Genomic DNA, 16,857 nt, shown 5'->3' with positions numbered 1-16,857 from the left:
TTACCCCTTTTTACCTTTTCTACTTTATTCATACTCGATTCCCAAAAAGCATGCAAGAATATTTAAAGAATTAATTGGAAACACAAATACACAAATTTAATTCGCTTAGCAGCAGCGAATAACTCATTCCAAGCATTTGCGCATTTAGCCTGAAATGCCGATTTATAGCACTGAAATATATTTAAATTAAACTTTTTCCATTTTAATCAATGGCTCGCCAGAGAATGCTAATACGGCCAATCAATTAGTTAAGCCTGATAATATTCATAAATGATTTACCATTCTGATGAACCGAAAACCGAGCACACAGAAAGAACGCAGAAAGAACACAGATTTAAATAAAGTTTCACATGATTTATTGAATGCCTGTTATTTATGATGGATTTTTATGATTCAGTTTTATTTTATTTATTCAATAATATCTCTCTGACAATAATCTAATTATTGATTCGATTTCACAACTTGAAATGGGGTCTGCTTAAATTGAATTGTACATTAGATTGAATTCAGTATGGCATGGGGGATAATGTGAGACACGCAGACATGAGAGTTATGGTAACGTTTTAACCTAATTACAGAGTCGTCAATCCTGCTTCGACGGGGCTCCTGCTCCTGCTCCTCCTCCTGCTGCTCTCTCCGCTATTTACAAGGCCGCCTTTAATTAATCTCTAACCTAAATTACGTAACTGCAGATGGCGCAAAAGCTTACAAATAATTGGAAGTCGGACGCCACGACCAGGCGTTCAATAGGCGAGTCACGTCTGGCGAGCTGCCGGTGGTGTGTGCATCGCTCCCTGCATCGCCCAGAGGAGTCCAAGGATTCCCAGGAGCCCGAGCATGGGGACGTGGAACGTGCTCCTTCCGCCTCTCGTCGTCCTTGCCGCCGTTGACATGATGGCCGATGCGGAATATTCACCTGTTGGCCATCGCAATTCGTCGACAGCGGCGACAGTTGCGATTAATATGAATCATTCATTTTGCCACACATTCAGGTAGATGGGTTATAGGATAGCATAAGATGGGAAAGGACAGGACAGGACTCGGTCCCCGGGGCTGTTAACTTACCGCTTAGCACGTGCAGGTCCACGGATACGGAGACGCTGTTCGACGGCTGGCACGTATAATTGCCGGAATCCTCTTTCCGCACGAGCGGTATAATTAATGAGCCGATCTGCAATAAATGTTTATGTTCAGTGGCGGCATTCAACTAGCCAATTAACCGTACTACTCGTAAACACCCCACTAACCGTGTTCTGATTATCGCCCACGGTTCCGAAAATATTACGATCCAGCTGCGTGTACCAGCCGGTTCGCTCGTCACTTTCGCTAATCTTCTTCTGGCCCCGGAACCAGATGATATACTTGGGCGGATCCAAGGTTCCCCGGACGATGCAGTGCAGCGCAACCTTGCTGCCCGCCTTCACGAAGCGGCTCTGATCCCCAATCAGCTCAGTCTTGGGTTCTGGGGAGAGTTGTATAAATTTTGTAAGCTTTATAAGATGACTCTTAAATAAAAATGTAAGGTACCAGAAAAATATACATAATTTTGTCTATTAATTAATGTAATACATTTTTTTTTAATTTATGATTTAACCGTTAACACTCACTGACTATCTGCAGATGCACCTTGGCACTTAGCTTTGGATCCGTTGCCATCTGACACTCGTACCACCCAGCATCGCCGAGCTCCACGTACTTGATCTGCAGCGACCATGTGTAATCGTGATCCTCCTGGAATATCGACTGGAATCGCTCGTCCGCTATGAAGGTCGTTTCGTCCACGCTGATGATGTGATTATCGCGCATGCGCACCCACGAAACGGGCTTATCCGACAGTCGGTGTATCTGAAAAAGCAGGGAATTCATAAAATAAATAAATGTAAATGGAGAACAGAATTATTAGAAAGGTCTTCATTAATTCGCAAGAAATATTTAATTTTATTTAAACCTTACAAAAAGCCCCTACTAAAGCCTTTTTTCCCCGAAAATCACTCGACTATTAAAACATCAAAGCTCAAGGCAGCCAGCATTTACATAACTATTATTATGTTAATCTTCGCCAATCTGCCGCTAATGAGCTTTCACATTACACAGATTGCATTCGATGTTGGCTAATCCATACATGAATAATTACCCCGGCCCGACAAACTAATCCGGCCACGTTTCCCTGTCGTTTCGGTGTTAAGTTGCAAAAAAGGAAGGCAAAAAATGTGATGGCTCAAACGAGTGAAGGGACGTTAAATCTGAGATCCAAGTGAATGTCTGAGGCCCGGAAATGGAAATGAGGTCGGATCTGAAGGCGGAATCTAGGGGGTTGCGCATCTTTGTGCTAAAATATTCTCACAGTTGGCGCTTTTGCTTTGGCCCTGCTTCCGCAGCATGCTTTGCTCCTGTTTTAGTCCTGCTTGTGGTCCGGCCCAGATCAGCATAATTTCATTTGCATATCAACAATTCATTCTGTTTACGTTTATTTTTTATGACGCAAACAAGCGGCCGGGCTCAGGCTTCTATTTGCCGTTTACAATTCCGCACAATTTATAAATATATATATGTATTTATTTTTTGCTCTTCTCTTTTCACAACCTGGTCTTTGGGCTTTTGTTAAAGTCCATTCAGCAGATATCCGCATACACTCATATCCTAGATATATGTTTTCAGGGCGAAAGAAAGAAACACCTACGAACGCATGTAAATTTGATGTCTGTTGTAGCCGTATGCAAAATACACTGTGCAATATGTATGCATGCAAATAAGTGTTTCGCCCCTTCCCATCCAGATGTATCTGTATCTGAATCTGTTTCTGCTTCTGTATCTGTGTCTGGGCCTGCGGATGTGTGAAGGCGTGCCTGTGTGCAATATGTAAATGCTAGTTTTATCTCCGGTCCGTTGAAATTAAAAAGGAATTCGGAAGCAGAAGGAGGGACACCGAGGCAGTCAGTCTGTCGCTGGCTCGTCTTCGCTTGGCTCAAGTTTCGAGGAATTCGTAAGTGAGTCAGGGTCGCTTGCCTTGAGTGCTTAAAGTCCTAATGCTGGAAATTAAATCCTTGGTGACGTGTGTGGCCTTAAGGTCTGGCTAATCCGTTAAAGCTGCCCAGAGGAATTTACATTTTTGGATAACCTCATTTTTGGGAATGCTCGATAAAGCTCTGCAGAAGGATAAATAAGCTAGTGGAATGCTATTGCCAGAGGTCATGTCTTTCTTTTGGTGTAGATTAAAAAATACTTTGTCTAAGCAAGCGTAATAGGGACAGCATTTATGTATGCTTGTTTAGGCATAATCCTTCCTCTTCATAAATATTTCAATTTAGTTATTTCTTAGCCTTACAAGTAAGATTACTTTTCCTCTGGGTTTTTGAATTGACACTATATCTCACATTTTCAATAGAAGCTTTGATCATTGTAAGCTCTCCCCTTTTTTACAGCTCCCCTAATAGGATAATTCTTTAAGCCGCTTAACATGTTGACAGCTATTTATGACACGTGACATTTAATTCAAATATAATATTCGCAATTAAACGTAATCTCGTATTAAAACCCTTTTTCTGAGCCGACCTTTAAGGCTTACGCGACTTATGTCACACTTCGTGGCGCGACCTACAGGCAAAGCCACCCAGTGGATTTAGCTGCGAACAGCAAACAAAAGATCTACACTGAAACAATTTTTTCCGAAATTTTTTTTGATTATTTTGCTGAATATAATTTTTTCAGAAAACTATTTCTGAGATCAGCAAAAACTAAAGTTAAGTCTGAAATCTGAAACTTTTTTTGATGGAATATTTAGTTTATTTTCCTGAAAACTTTTCCTAGCCTACTTATAGGGGCTAGCCATTTTTCGAGTGTACTTCTCACTCAACCTATCTAAACTCACCTGGCACGGCATGTAGGCGTGGTTTCCCATCTGGGCGGTGATGTTCAGCACGGGCATTGTCAGGTTGCGACCTGCCCCCGAACCACCAGCCCCCTCCCGGTGGGCGGCCAGGTAGGAGTGCTGCTCATTAAAGGTCTGCCGACGCTGCTCCTCCGGCGACATTGTCACCGCTTCGGAGGATGTTTTGGCGGCCTGCTCCTCCGCCCGCGCCGCCTCTGCCGCCAACTTGGCCGCCTCCGCGGCATCGGCAGCGGCTCGGTAAGCGGGCAAATCCGCCGCCGCAAAAACGGGAAATGGCGGCAGGAAGGTCGGGATGGAGAAGCCCTTGGTCAATGAGTCGGAGACAGAGACAGGGACACCCGGATGCGCTGCGAGCGCCATCTTTCCACCTCGCCCCGCCAGCTGTTCAATGGAGTTGTGCACATCCGTTTCCGTTGATGCTGGATAAATTGTTGATATGAGCATCTCTGCTGCGGTCTCAGTTGCTGTCGTCGCTGCTGCTGTTGCTTCTGTTTGCCCCACTGCGGCCTGAGTAGTTAGCCCAATTTGTGCTGACTGGCTGGCTGCTATCGTTTCTCCTGCCACATCTGCTGACGACATGCCCCGGGCCACGGCAATGGTAGTGCCCCATGAGCTGGGTGCCTCTGTTGCTGCTGTTTCTGGATGTTCAGCTGCTGCGGCTGGCTTTTCTGCTTTTGCTGTCGTCAAGTTGCTGGCTGTCGTAATTAGATCGTTTTGTGTTGTCATTGGCCTATCTGGCAAAGTGGATCTTGTGGTGGCCGCCGTCCCAAGCTGTTCCTCAGCAGCTTTCAGTCCCCGTGTCACAGCCACTGGATCTGGATTCGCTGCTCCCTCCGGACTGCTGCAGGTGACTACTTCTGTGGAAGACAAAAAATAAAGCAGAGTACGTTTGTGTTTACAGCATGTTTGGGCATACGAACTGCTAATTAGAGGGGCTTGTAGTTGAAGTTGATCATTTGGCAGGAAAAATGTTATACTTTTTTTTATTTTTATATTAGGAAGCCAATTTTAATGGATAAAATATAAGAACTCTGCAGAAAAATCCAAGCTTAGATATATTTTAAAAGTATTTACAAAATGGTACTTTTAAATCAACAAAGTGGATTGAAATTGCTTCCTTTAAAAGAATGAAAAAATTGGATTTTGTACACACTTTTACCTGAAATTAAAATATAATCATCAAGAATATGAATATTCTCGGTCGACAGGCGAAAAGTCCTAAATAAATAAATATAAATTTAATAAATGTTTGTGCCGCACATCAAAGCGTTGGTAAATTGAGGAAAATTATTGCAATCGGCTTATGCAAGGTGAATGAATTAAAATTCCGGCAAAACAAATGGGACTTGGAAAACGAGTGTGGGGCTGTCACACACACACACTCGCACTTGCGGAGGCACATGTATTTCGTTTCAGTTAATTTTCAATTACGCTTTTATGCTAATTAAAATCATAAAAATTTGCCGCTTAATGTCACCGCCTGTGGTGGCTTTCATTTCATATTGTTCTCTGTTTCCTTTTCACTTTTAATTTTTTTGCCACACTTTTTTGCTGCTAAAAGTTGTTTGTTTTTTGTAGCTTTGGCTGCCTTTTCCTTTCACCATCGCCGGTTTCTGTTTCCCTTTTAAACTTTTCCTTTTTATGTTTTCGACTTTGTGCCCTAGGGGAAAATTAAGCATAAAAAATAAATGGTAACTTTAGCCTCATAATCATTTCACAAACACGTGCAACTAACGTCCTTGGCTGGAGTGAATCAAAGCACCGCACACCTTTACCTGCGCAGTGCGCACCTAGCTAAAGTTAATCAAATTAAATGTAAACCAGTCAAATATAAATGGATATGTTTTAAATATTTATATAGTATTTGTTCACTTTTTTTTATCTGCGGAAAACAAATGTATCACATATCACAGATATCCCGAAAATATTTACACAATTGATGGCCAAACTAAAATCAATTTCTGAGTGTGTAAGTTATATAAAACCCCCATCCATTTAGACTAAACTTTATTAAAAGATTACAAAGCTAATAACTTCAGGCAATAAATTTCTAAAAAAAAAAGAAAGCAGAAAGTAAGAGAACATCTTTTTGGCTAGGAAATGGCAACACCATTGATTAGCTCAACACACCCACTCATAAAAAGTTATTTTGAGCAACTTTCTGCCCCAACACTCTGGCAAGGACATGTTGCCGCAGGACACTCATCCACTAAACTGAGGGGCGGGCGGGAGTAGGATGAAGAGCGGAATGAACTTGGCAGTCCAAGTCATTGAAAAGAAAAGTTTTTAGCAAGCCACAAAAACAGTGAACAAGAAAATGAACATGTCCATCTGCAGGGGAAACCGTTTTATTTCAATATTTCTGCTCCTCCTAGTTTTCACTCTCATAACATGTTTTAAATTAAAAAGTTCCCTCGCTTGCCAAAAATCTTTCAATAAGATATCAGTTGGCAAGTAATATCACAATCACAAAAGCGCACCCATTACTCTTTCTGCCAAATCCTATAAAATCAAAAATATTCGTGAGCGGAAAACCAACTCATTTGCGGTTAACTTTCCTCGAATGGCTGCCAGTTCAATGGCCAACGAAGAAAATACTAGGATTCGTTACTGTTTTCCAGGGCTCAGATATCAGTGGGTTGATAAAATAGAATTTGCATTTTTAAATTATTTCATTTCACGTGCTTGTCAGAGCCTTGATTTAGGTAAAGCAAGAAATTTCAGCCGCTCTCGTTACCTTTCAGCTGCCCAGAAATTCTACGTGTCTGGTTGCACACCACAAAAAAAAAGAAAAGCCAAAAAAGTGAAAGAAAAGTGGAAAAAAAGAGAATCCACAGGGCAACCGCATAAATTTCCCCCACGAAATCATTTCGAACGAATGCGTGTGATTTGGCTGTGTTGATAAGGTCCACCCCAGGCCCATTTCCTGGGCCACCGAAAAAGGTTGCAAGCGAATTTTGGTTAAAATGCAAATTGAAAATTTCACTCCCAGAAAAATAGTAAATTTAAAATCCACTGCCGACTGGAATGCTTCTTTTTCCCTTTGGTTTGCTCTCGTTTTGTTTGGCGTGTCAAGATGGAAGATCCCAAAAGGGTGGAAGGGGGGTAACCAAAGAATAAAACCGGAACGGGTTGCTCAAGGCAGAGTTTGCATTTTCAATTAAAACCGATTTAGCCGGCAATCAAATCGGTTTTGATTTCCCTCAAAGGAATTTGCTTGGTCAAACAAAAAAGGGAATTTTATTTTTCTGGTGCATTGCGTATTTGTAATTCCTTGTGGCTCCAAGGGGATGAGCCTGCGAAGCGGGGGCTTTCGTAAGGGGTTCGAAAACTATTCCCCCAAAGCCGATTAATTTACTGGGTTTTTGCCGTGTCCTCGCTTTGTTTGGCTTACCATAGAAAAAGAGCGCCTACTCCCAGCCAGAAGTGTGATCCAGCCATTTAGGACACTTGACGACAGTCGGCACACATACGAGGCAGAAAGAGTGAAACGTGCAATAACACTGAAATTGTTTTCTTGTTTTCCTCAACCAGAATTGGCCGTTTCCCTGGATAGTGGCCTCCCAAATCCCTACACCGCTTGTGGGTCCAGGGGGACTTGGAGTTCATATTTTAAGCCGGCTCGACTTGGAACGCCGGCGGAATAGTAATGCCCACAAATTAGGCTAGCGGCTGACGCAAAAATTACTGAAATTGGCCCTCACTCGACCGGTGGCAGACAGAAAAGCGGCCAACACACACACACACATGCTGGCCATTCCCAGCAGTTATGTAAATTCTGCAATTGGTTTAGACCACTACAAAATGAACAACCACATTAGGCCAAAGCTCATCAGCATCGCCAATGTCATCAGAAGTGTAGGCTGTCAGACAATGGGTTACAGTATCTAAGTGTCTTAGGAAAATAAGTACCGAAAAAATATAATTTCTAAAACCATTTTATTTAAATATAAATTCCAACTAAGAAAATCCTAGGGACTAGTATACTTTACCTTACTACTAACTACTTAAAAAAGACCACAAAAACACAACTCTCAATTAATCTTGTCCAAAAACAATACCCATTTTTGGTCAGCTGTATTCAAATGTCATGAAATAATTAAATCCAAGCCATAGCCCCGGGGCGTATATGCGTAGATTTTCCCCACAAAAGTTATTCCAAAAACTATTCCTTTTTAATGCCCTCAAAAGTGGCTAAGCCCTCCCATTGTGCTGCTGCCTGCCATGTGCCATGTTTCACTTTGTTTGCTGCAGCCCTGGTCGGCCAATGACGCAGACACCTGGAGGATGACAGGATGGATGAATGGGGATGGGATAGGAGTAGGGATAGGGGCAGGGATTTCGGTCCAGACTGGCCCATATGGTGTACTCGTCCCGGCACTTTGACCCCTTAGTTAATATTTCATGGATTTTGCCTTTTATGGAGCAGGATAAACGGAAAGATGGTAAGAGATAAAGGAAGGACATGAAAAAATGATTGGATTTAGTTGGCAGCATGATTTTTTCCCTTCAGTATCGATTAACTTTTGCGAAGAGGAAAAACTGAAATTTAATTAGTCTCAAAGTATTTCTGGTACAAAAAAAATGCTTAAAAATGTTTTCAGTACTTCATGGTTCAGCGAATACCTAATTGCAAAATGTTTTTTATCAGCCAACCCATGTAAGTGTGTAAATATTAGTTTGGCAAATATTTGACTTAAAATAGAAAACCAGAAAAAATATTTAAATTACAATTTAATTCAGTTTTTGCCCTCAGAGCACGTAAAATAATTAATTATTTGGTTTGTGCTGTTTATATAATTTACAATATTTTGATATGATCTTACTTTGAATCAGTGTGTTTGATTTTAATATAAACCTCTCTCTGGCTCCAATTTTATAATGCAAGGCACTTGCCACTTAAACGTCCCGCCAGAAGGTCAAGAGGTCTTAATCCGCGCAATCTTCGTGGCACGTGCATCATTAGCGTGGCATCAGGACACTCAGGATGCTCGGCTCCGGGTCTTCATTTTTCATGTAATTATAAAAAATATGCGTGGGCCAACGAGCCAAAAAAGAACCACGCAGTAATTACATGTCCAATAAAAAGTCATGGTTGTTTGGAAGGACAAAATGGCGGCAGAGCGGCCGTAATTAAAACGCCGAGCGCTTGTGGCCAAAAGAAGACGGAGAGCCACTTGACTCGTGGCCATCTGAAGCCCATCCGCACCTGTAACGCCATCCGAATCTGAATCCTGCCCGCATCCGCCAACACTGGTGTTTATAAGGACACAACCAACACACACATTCTCGCATAAACCAGAAAACTTTTCACCGGGGAGCACTTTGGATTATAGCCGCCTCGAGTGCACATAAAACACGAGCCTGAGGACTCAGATTGCTGCATCTATCTAACTCATGAGTAACTTCGGTGGGGAGTGGGTGGTCGAGGGGTGGGTCGGTGGGTCGAGGGGCTGATAGTTGTGTCGCCAGATTTGTGTTGCTCCAGCTGCGGGCTGGCAAATCTTAATGAGTCCCCTTTGGGGGCCGCCAAGCAATTAAAGTTCAAATGAGCCAAATTACAAGCTGCGAGTCACATCAAATGGCGGCCCTTTGGGGATGTATTTATACAGAAAACAACTTTCAGGGGGTTAGGTTGGAAAAATCAGAAAAGCCATCTCAAAGAAATGGTAATTGAACGAAAATACTAGGGCTGGATATTTTACCCCTCCAAACGAGAAACTTTCTTTCTTTTTCACACAAGCACTAAAGTAAAAAATAAATTAGTCCAGGTGAGCAATGAGAATATGACAAAATTTGTACATTCTACTAAAAGACACCAAGTGTAAAAGATTAAAATATTTAATGGGAGCTGCTAATAAAAAATTGCATTCGGCATTCACTTTGTCAGGGAGTTCTCCTAAAATATATATATGGGGACATAAAAAGAATACGTCGCCTCAGCAAGGCCATTAACAACTTTACTTTGGCGCTGGGCTAACAACACGCCACGCCGTGCCGACAACGTGCAACATTCAGCGTACAACAGTGCGTATACGCAACACTGGGCAATGCTCCAATTTCAATTTACTGCGAAACTGAAACTGAAATGAACCTCAAAGGGGAGAGACAACGAGTGCCGCTGCTGCTTTCTTTGCTGTTTTACTTTTGCCCCCGTTTGCTGGGAACACGTAGACCGAGGAACACGATGCCATAAAAATAAATTGAGCCAGGCCAGAACACAGTCACCGAGAAAAGTGGGTGTGCCGACAAAGAGCCAAGTGGGCATGAAGCGGAGAGTCTGGGGCAGAAGGACCATATTGAACACCCCCGGAGCTGCGAAGCTCCCTCGCTCCAGAAACCCACCATTCCATCGTTCGTTGTATAATTTTCACAGTGACACCCAACATATGTTTCAGTTTTGAATGAATCCTCGGATAATGGCGGCTGAGAGCAATTTCACACTAAACACAAACATTTCCATTTCCCCTCACCGCTCGAAAGCCACTCGAATAGCAGAATGCCATAGAATATCATCGCAGCCCACACTCATGCAAATGTATCTTTAATGCGTAGACAGCGTTTCTGTTTGCCAACTCACACAGATACTCGCACCCATACAATCTCCATAAGATTTTGTTGTCGTGTGCGAGAGCTATTTATTTATTTATTTATTTTGTTAGCATTCGCATTCGGTAATTGTTTATTGATCGATTTGATAAATGCCACTTTAAATACAATTTTCGACCCCTTGCTTTGTTTTTTACTCAAATATTTATGGGAACGCCAAGCACTTGTGATCAAATGTCATCGCAATGTGCATAAACATAAATAATTTATGACGCAAAAGGTTCAACTTGATGAAGATGAATCGGTGGGGCGGGGATGCTAAGTGAGCTGTGGTCGATGGCAAAAACCTTTGGGAAATTAAAAGCCAAAAAAGTCGGAAATCTGAGTTTAGATGAATTTGAAATGGATATGGGGGTTGCTTTGGCTTTCGGTTTTCATAAATAAACGCATATTTTTGGAAAGGGTGAATAACAATGGATCCTATAAAAAGTATTGAAATTTAAAATAGACCGACTTTAAATTCGGTCTTGTTCCAATATAAATATTGCATAAGTTGTGTTTTCCTTTTTCAGCCGCATCACGAATTTAAAGGGAATCCTGTTTCTTGTATTGGCTTCTTTAAAGATGTGGTGTCTATGATTTTTTCTACTATAAATCAAGGGAATAATTATGCGAAATCGCAACATCACACAAATATAAGACTCCTTTCTTATCTAGTTGATTTTTATGGCTTTGTTGGAAAATATTTAGCCAGCCCAGTTTTCCTGGAGAACGAGGAAGTTGGTGGGGGCAGTGTAATAAATAAGTCGGCAACCGTTGGCCAGAAATATAATAATTTTTCAAAGGGCCTCCTGCTAGGATATGGTATCCCCCGTTTCTAGGGACTGACGACCTCCTGCAGCGATCCATAAATTTCCAAAGATGCCCAGAGGCTTCCTTGCTTTGTATTTCCCTTCTTTCGGCTTTTTTTTTTGGTGGTTTGTCTTGTTCTTTTCACACTTCGGCAAGGAGTAAAGACAAGGCTCGTTGACTGCCGCTGCACTTTGTCATTTGTGGGTCATTTCTCGCCTTGTCTTTGTCGCTAGCTCACTCTGCTCCCCCTTAATCCCCCTTAACCCCGTCCCATTGCTATTCTCCGAGCAATTAAATAGCCCATACACACACACTTGTTGTTGTCTTTGATTGCCCAAAGCGTCGACGCAGCTGCAGCTTCGACCCCTGACCCCCTGAGCCCCTGAGCCCATGAAACTCTGAATAATTTAAGCTCACATTTTGCGAGCCAAAAGCGCATCAAGGCCATTCAGCTTACATTGTGGACGTGATTGTGTGTATGTGAACAGGAAATTGTTAGTTGCATGGCGAATGAGAAACAGTGGGCTAAATTGCGAAACGAAAGTTACTCATCCGCAGCGTTGGATTGAAGGAGGAAGTTGGAGGAAGTTTAGAGAGTGTGAGGGAGTGAAAGAAAGAAAATAAGAAATATCTATTGAACATGGTGAATAAAAATAAAATGTATTATATTTTCAGGGGGAGTTATCTTTTAAGAAAAAGATTAAAAATGAAGTTGTATATTACTATTCCATATTAAATTTGCGTGCATACCAGAGGAACCATTTACCGGAATTCGCCAGCATTTCGACATAAATCGCATTGGGCCCGAATTATTCAGGACAATTAAAATTCCGAGCAAGACATTCCAACCGAATGGCGCCGTAACATACGCGAATTTTCCGGGCATCTAATAAACCCGTGCGGTACAAATTATTCCACCGTTGGACATTCTGTTGACCTGCGGCACTGTCATGTGCCCGCCCCAACTTTGCTTGTGTTACAATATTTTCCGTCATCACAGGACCTGCCGAGGCTGAGGTCAACTGACAATGTGTGTGTGACACACACTCACACAGGCCGCCTAAGGGATCCTGATGTTGTTGTTTTGGTCTCTCCGCAAACCCATTTATAATTTATGAAGGTAAGCAAACACTTTTGGCCCTCACAGCGACGACCGCACACACGACACGACAGGACGAGAGGACGAGAGAACAGGACAGGAGGACACGACTTGACGACCCCAGAGCAAGGCCTTAAAGGATTTCGGCCATTTGGCCAGGTGTAATAAGACGGGGCGGCGAGGGAAAGGTCAGGTCAAGTCAACCTGTAGGCCGCTTTGATTCGGGGCCCAACAACTTTGCAGCGCATTCCCGAAATTAGCAGGAGCCCGGAACTATGAAAGCAAACAAAAAACGATTGCACAAATCCCCCAGAAATTTTCAAAAAATCCACAATGAGGTTTCGAGTGAACAAAAGCCGGCAGCAGCAAAGACAAACTTCGGCCGCATTATATATTTTGGACTGTTTTCGGGGGCAGCCGGAGCAGCTTGGAGTTTGGAGTTGGCTTGCATCTGCTTTGTTGGCCCATTCTGCATTTTGGCATAACGAGTTGCACTCAAACTTTTTGAAAGCGCATTTTGTTAAGAGTTGTAATGAAGGGGCAGCAGTAACGGGAGGGGGAAGGGCAAGCAAAGCGGGGAAAGCGTATAAGGGATTTGCCAAGGGTTGCTCTACGCTGCCGAAAATGTGTTTATTAAACATTTTTTGGCAAGTTTTCAATTTCGTTAATGCTTTTGTTGGGGTCGCAAGACTAACGGGTGGAAGAATGGGGGGCTTTTAAAGGAGGTACAATTTATTGTTTTATTTTTGCCTTGATTATCGGGCAGTCGAATGAATGAGCAGCTGCTTTGCTACGGGGCCAATGGGGTTAAGGACCTGGCAAAACTATTTTTCATTCTCACAATTTGCGGAAGCGCTCGTGAATCATTTTGAAACTTTTTTACTTTAAGAGGTGCGGATAATTGTTCCGAAAGTTAAATGAGTTAATTGGTATTTTAAAGTTTAAAGTGGTAAAACAACAAATTTATGTAACAATTAAAGTGTGTTACTTATATATTTCTGCATTTTAAATGCCTTGTTGCTCAGGTCTACGAGCAATATAATATTATTATATTACTTTTTTATATTGTATCTTTCAAAATACTCTTCAGAGCTGGTAAAAATTAATAAATCTAAAATTTACCTGTCTTCAGATTTTATACTGATATCTGTCATCTCTGAATCGCTATCGCCATTTAACACCGAATATTCATCTTCATCTGAACCGCTTTCATCGGTATTTATACTTATATTTGTCATCCTCGAATCGTTCTGTTCATCATAAATTAAAATCTCTTCGTCGTCTGAACACGACAGATCGCTTTCTCTACTGATATCTGAGATCTGTGAATCATTCTCCTCTTTTCCCATGCCATTGATCTCTATAAAGGGATCGTCTCCAGAATTTGTCTTGCTTGCTTTATTCTTCTCTTTTGCTACAACATTATACACCATGACATCCTCTTCATCAGAATATGTTAAAATCTCTATTGTGTTTCCTGTTTGATTTTGGATCGATTCATCTTGTGGGTTTAAAATAATTCGATCCACAAGTTTCGTTGGGCATGCCAACTCTTTTTCTAGTTCTCTCTTAAAAACTAATTCAAGGGCAGATTTGATTTCTTCATCGGGTACGGCGTCTTTCACGAAGAATCGGTGTCTTGCTTGATGGATGAATCCCCAATAGAGGCCAACCTGAAGGGCAACCAGAATGTTCGTCTTTATGTGAAACGACGGAACATCAAGCTTGCAGGAAACGTATTTTAAAATATTACGGAAGGGCAAGGGCTTCTGTTCTTCCCGAAGAGCAGCCAGAATAAAGCCACCGGTCGCAGGGAAACAAGACATTTCTTTAAACCGACTTACTACGAATTTGGATTTAAAAGACTTAATTTTTTTTATCTAATACTGTTTGGCTAATAAGATGAAAAACTGACTTTTAAATCATGGCTCACTTCTGATAATACAAACACAAATAATTAATTTCTCACTTGTCAATATAATCCACTTAATCTTCTTGGTATAGTTAAGAAATTGCTATTGGCCTCGAGCACTTAATTATTAAAGTGTTTAATATCTAACTTACTTACTTCATTTAATTTCAAATTAAATGTATTTTGGCTTTATTTTCCAGGGATTTGCATAAATTAGTTAAATAACAAAGGAAATTGCCTTTAAATCCTTATTACTGGTAAGGGTAGATAAAATGAACTTCTCATTAGGTACAACGACGATGCCCTAATTGTGTAAGGAAATCGAATTAAATTGTGTACAATAAGGAAAAGCTAGAAGGAGGAGAACATTTCCTAAAAAAAACTTCAATGCGGAATGGCGCACCACATTTTGTCAACTTTTATGGGCTATTGTTTTCCTATTTCGCTGACCCCGTGGCTTCTTCTAATCTAATTTCAGCAAATCAAATGAAACAATGGGAAGCTCAGGGCCCGGCTCAACCTTCGCAATTTCCAAGGACCAGTTACGCAGAGGACAATTGCCTCGTTCTCGGTCTCACTCCCCCTGCTGATCCAGAACTACTAAAATAATTTGCCAGCAGCCATGTCGCGTCTTGGGATCCGCTTACGAGAGCCATTATCCATGTGTGTGTTGCCAAGCGTTTATGCGAGGCTATTTTACCCGGTACCCGGAAAAGTAGGGAATACACGAAGCACGGAAAGCTTGAACTTATCTTGATGATAATTAAAAAGCAACCTCTTTTCCGAAATTATAAATTCAGCATAGTAAATATAATAAATTATCTCTTATATCTGAATCGAAAAGGGAAGGTAAAACTTCTTAAACTGCGAGGTATCAGACTCGCTTAAAGAATTCCCTCGTCCTTCGAGTGTGTGTTGGAGTGTGCGACGAGAATGCGTTAAATTAAATCAAAAATGTATGAAAGTCACGAGCACACACCGGGAGTGAGGAAAACCCCCGAGCTGTACTTACGTATCCCCAAGCCAAGTGCCAGGACCAAAAGGACGGAGCCGATGCTGACGCGCAGCCAAGACGCTGGTCGGGATGTATGGAAAAATCGGCGACACCACGACGCTCCTCCTCCCGTGCGTCGTCCTGCTCGTCCTGTTCGTCCTGCCAATGTCATCTCGGCTGTCAACGTGGCTGTGCGGGTCCTGGCTCTGCTCCTGCTCCTGCTGCTGCTGCTCTTCTGGCTGAAGTCCTGCGTGGCAGTCCCAGTGGCCCAGTTCCTGGCTGCAATGACACTTACAGCGCCTTTTGTGCGCTCATTGTCCGCCTGCCTCCAATTGGGACTCGTTTGCGGCATCGAATCTGGCTCCTCTGGCTCCGCTGGCTCCTTTGGACCAGAGACTGGATCTGCTGATTGCACTGCGCCGTCTTGGCTGGCAAACTTTGTCGCATTCTCCGCTCGGTTGTCGGTTCTCCAAATCCCAGTCAAAGTCGCAGATAAATAGGTTTATTGAATTAATACACTTGGGGCTGGGATGGGTTTTATCTAGCCTCTATCCTATTTCATTTTATTCGATTTTATTTCGGGTTTTTCCACAAAAAATTGCAACTCTTCTCTATGGGTAGTCTGCCACAAGTTTTCCGATGCGTTTTCTCAAGCGATTTTCTTGCAGTCTCATTGTTTGCTTACTTTGTCTGTCCTCTCGGTTTGCACTATTTTTGCTTTGCCTGATTTATATATTTATTTAAGTGTTTTCGCCTTTGTTGAGTGGTAAACTTTTATTGCCGCTGCAGTGGCACCAACATACACAAATAAACTGCCATCAGAAGTCGACTTTATTGCATGGTAATCCAATTTGTTTATTTGGCTTTTCGTTCTTCTCGAAAACTTATTTAGTTGAATTTCACAAATCCGTTTAAGCCCTAATAAACAAATTTACCTAACAGTTTTGTTTGCCATGGGATTATATTGTTCTTATTAAAGTGGTTTTTAAATAACCAAATAACAGACTATTAAAAGCACACAAAAAAAAACCACACATAAAAATTCATAAATAGCTAAAAGGCTAATTAAATTTAAACTTCAGCATTTTAAATTGCACAAGTTTAAACTAAATTGCCTTAACTGCTTGGTAAAAAAACTTTATGAAGAATAATTTATCATCTCTAACTTTTATTTCAACAGCTCAATCAATGAAAAAGCCAAGTGCTTGAACTTGCCAAGAAATATAAATCAACTTATTTCCACTTAAACTTTCATAATCGTTTTGCAATTAATAACATAGAATTTTCTTTTCCGCCGCCTCGCAAAAGTTAATAACAGAACTATCGCACAATGTTCTCGATGACTAATGGGCAAAAGTTTTGGGACAAAAAACCTGAAGAACTTGGACCATTTATAGTGTTTAACAAGTTTCACACTGCCTTTCGATGGGCTTTCTTGCCGTTTAAGTTCGTGGTCATAGGTTACAATAGCCAGATGGCCATATGGCGGGGTTCTAAACCTATTGAGGTTCTTTTATGCGTATCTTGGCTGGCTTATATTTAATGATTTAACACGTGAGAAA

General features: G+C 41.7%; 1 protein-coding gene across 3 annotated transcripts; it reads right to left on the bottom strand.

Annotated features, from left to right (window-relative positions):
* Positions 1-383: 383 nt before the first annotated feature.
* dpr17 (defective proboscis extension response 17) lies at positions 384-15,992 on the bottom strand. Of its 3 annotated transcripts, none has more exons than XM_070216864.1 (7): positions 15,314-15,992; positions 3,869-4,746; positions 1,608-1,845; positions 1,248-1,462; positions 1,066-1,171; positions 710-916; positions 384-639 (listed from the first exon to the last, which is right to left on the bottom strand). In XM_070216864.1, the coding sequence occupies exons 1-6, from the start codon at positions 15,645-15,647 to the stop codon at positions 756-758; spliced, it is 1,932 nt and encodes a 643-aa protein (XP_070072965.1). In that variant the 5' UTR covers positions 15,648-15,992; the 3' UTR covers positions 384-639; positions 710-755. The 3 variants fall into 3 exon arrangements, with proteins under 3 accessions (XP_070072965.1, XP_070072966.1, XP_070072967.1); XM_070216865.1 differs by having other exon boundaries at positions 384-655; positions 15,314-15,991; XM_070216866.1 differs by lacking the exon at positions 15,314-15,992 and adding an exon at positions 13,512-14,304.
* Between the last annotated feature and the right edge of the window lie 865 nt (positions 15,993-16,857).

Source organism: Drosophila takahashii, chromosome 3R, assembly GCF_030179915.1.
Source record: "Drosophila takahashii strain IR98-3 E-12201 chromosome 3R, DtakHiC1v2, whole genome shotgun sequence".
In the NCBI taxonomy this organism is placed as follows: domain Eukaryota; kingdom Metazoa; phylum Arthropoda; class Insecta; order Diptera; family Drosophilidae; genus Drosophila; species Drosophila takahashii.
Note: the sequence above shows the minus strand (reverse complement) of the source record. Positions and strands in the feature narration are given on the sequence as shown.

Bases quoted from the DNA above. Each gene is read 5' to 3' on its own strand.
- dpr17 (XM_070216864.1), bottom strand. From the start codon at position 15,647: ATGCCGCAAACGAGTCCCAATTGGAGGCAGGCGGACAATGAGCGCACA. The intron at 1,172-1,247 runs GTTAGTGGGGTG...CATTTATTGCAG, and splicing joins TGGGCGATAATCAGAACACG to ATCGGCTCATTAATTATACC. The intron at 917-1,065 runs GTAAGTTAACAG...GATGGCCAACAG, and splicing joins GGACCTGCACGTGCTAAGCG to GTGAATATTCCGCATCGGCC.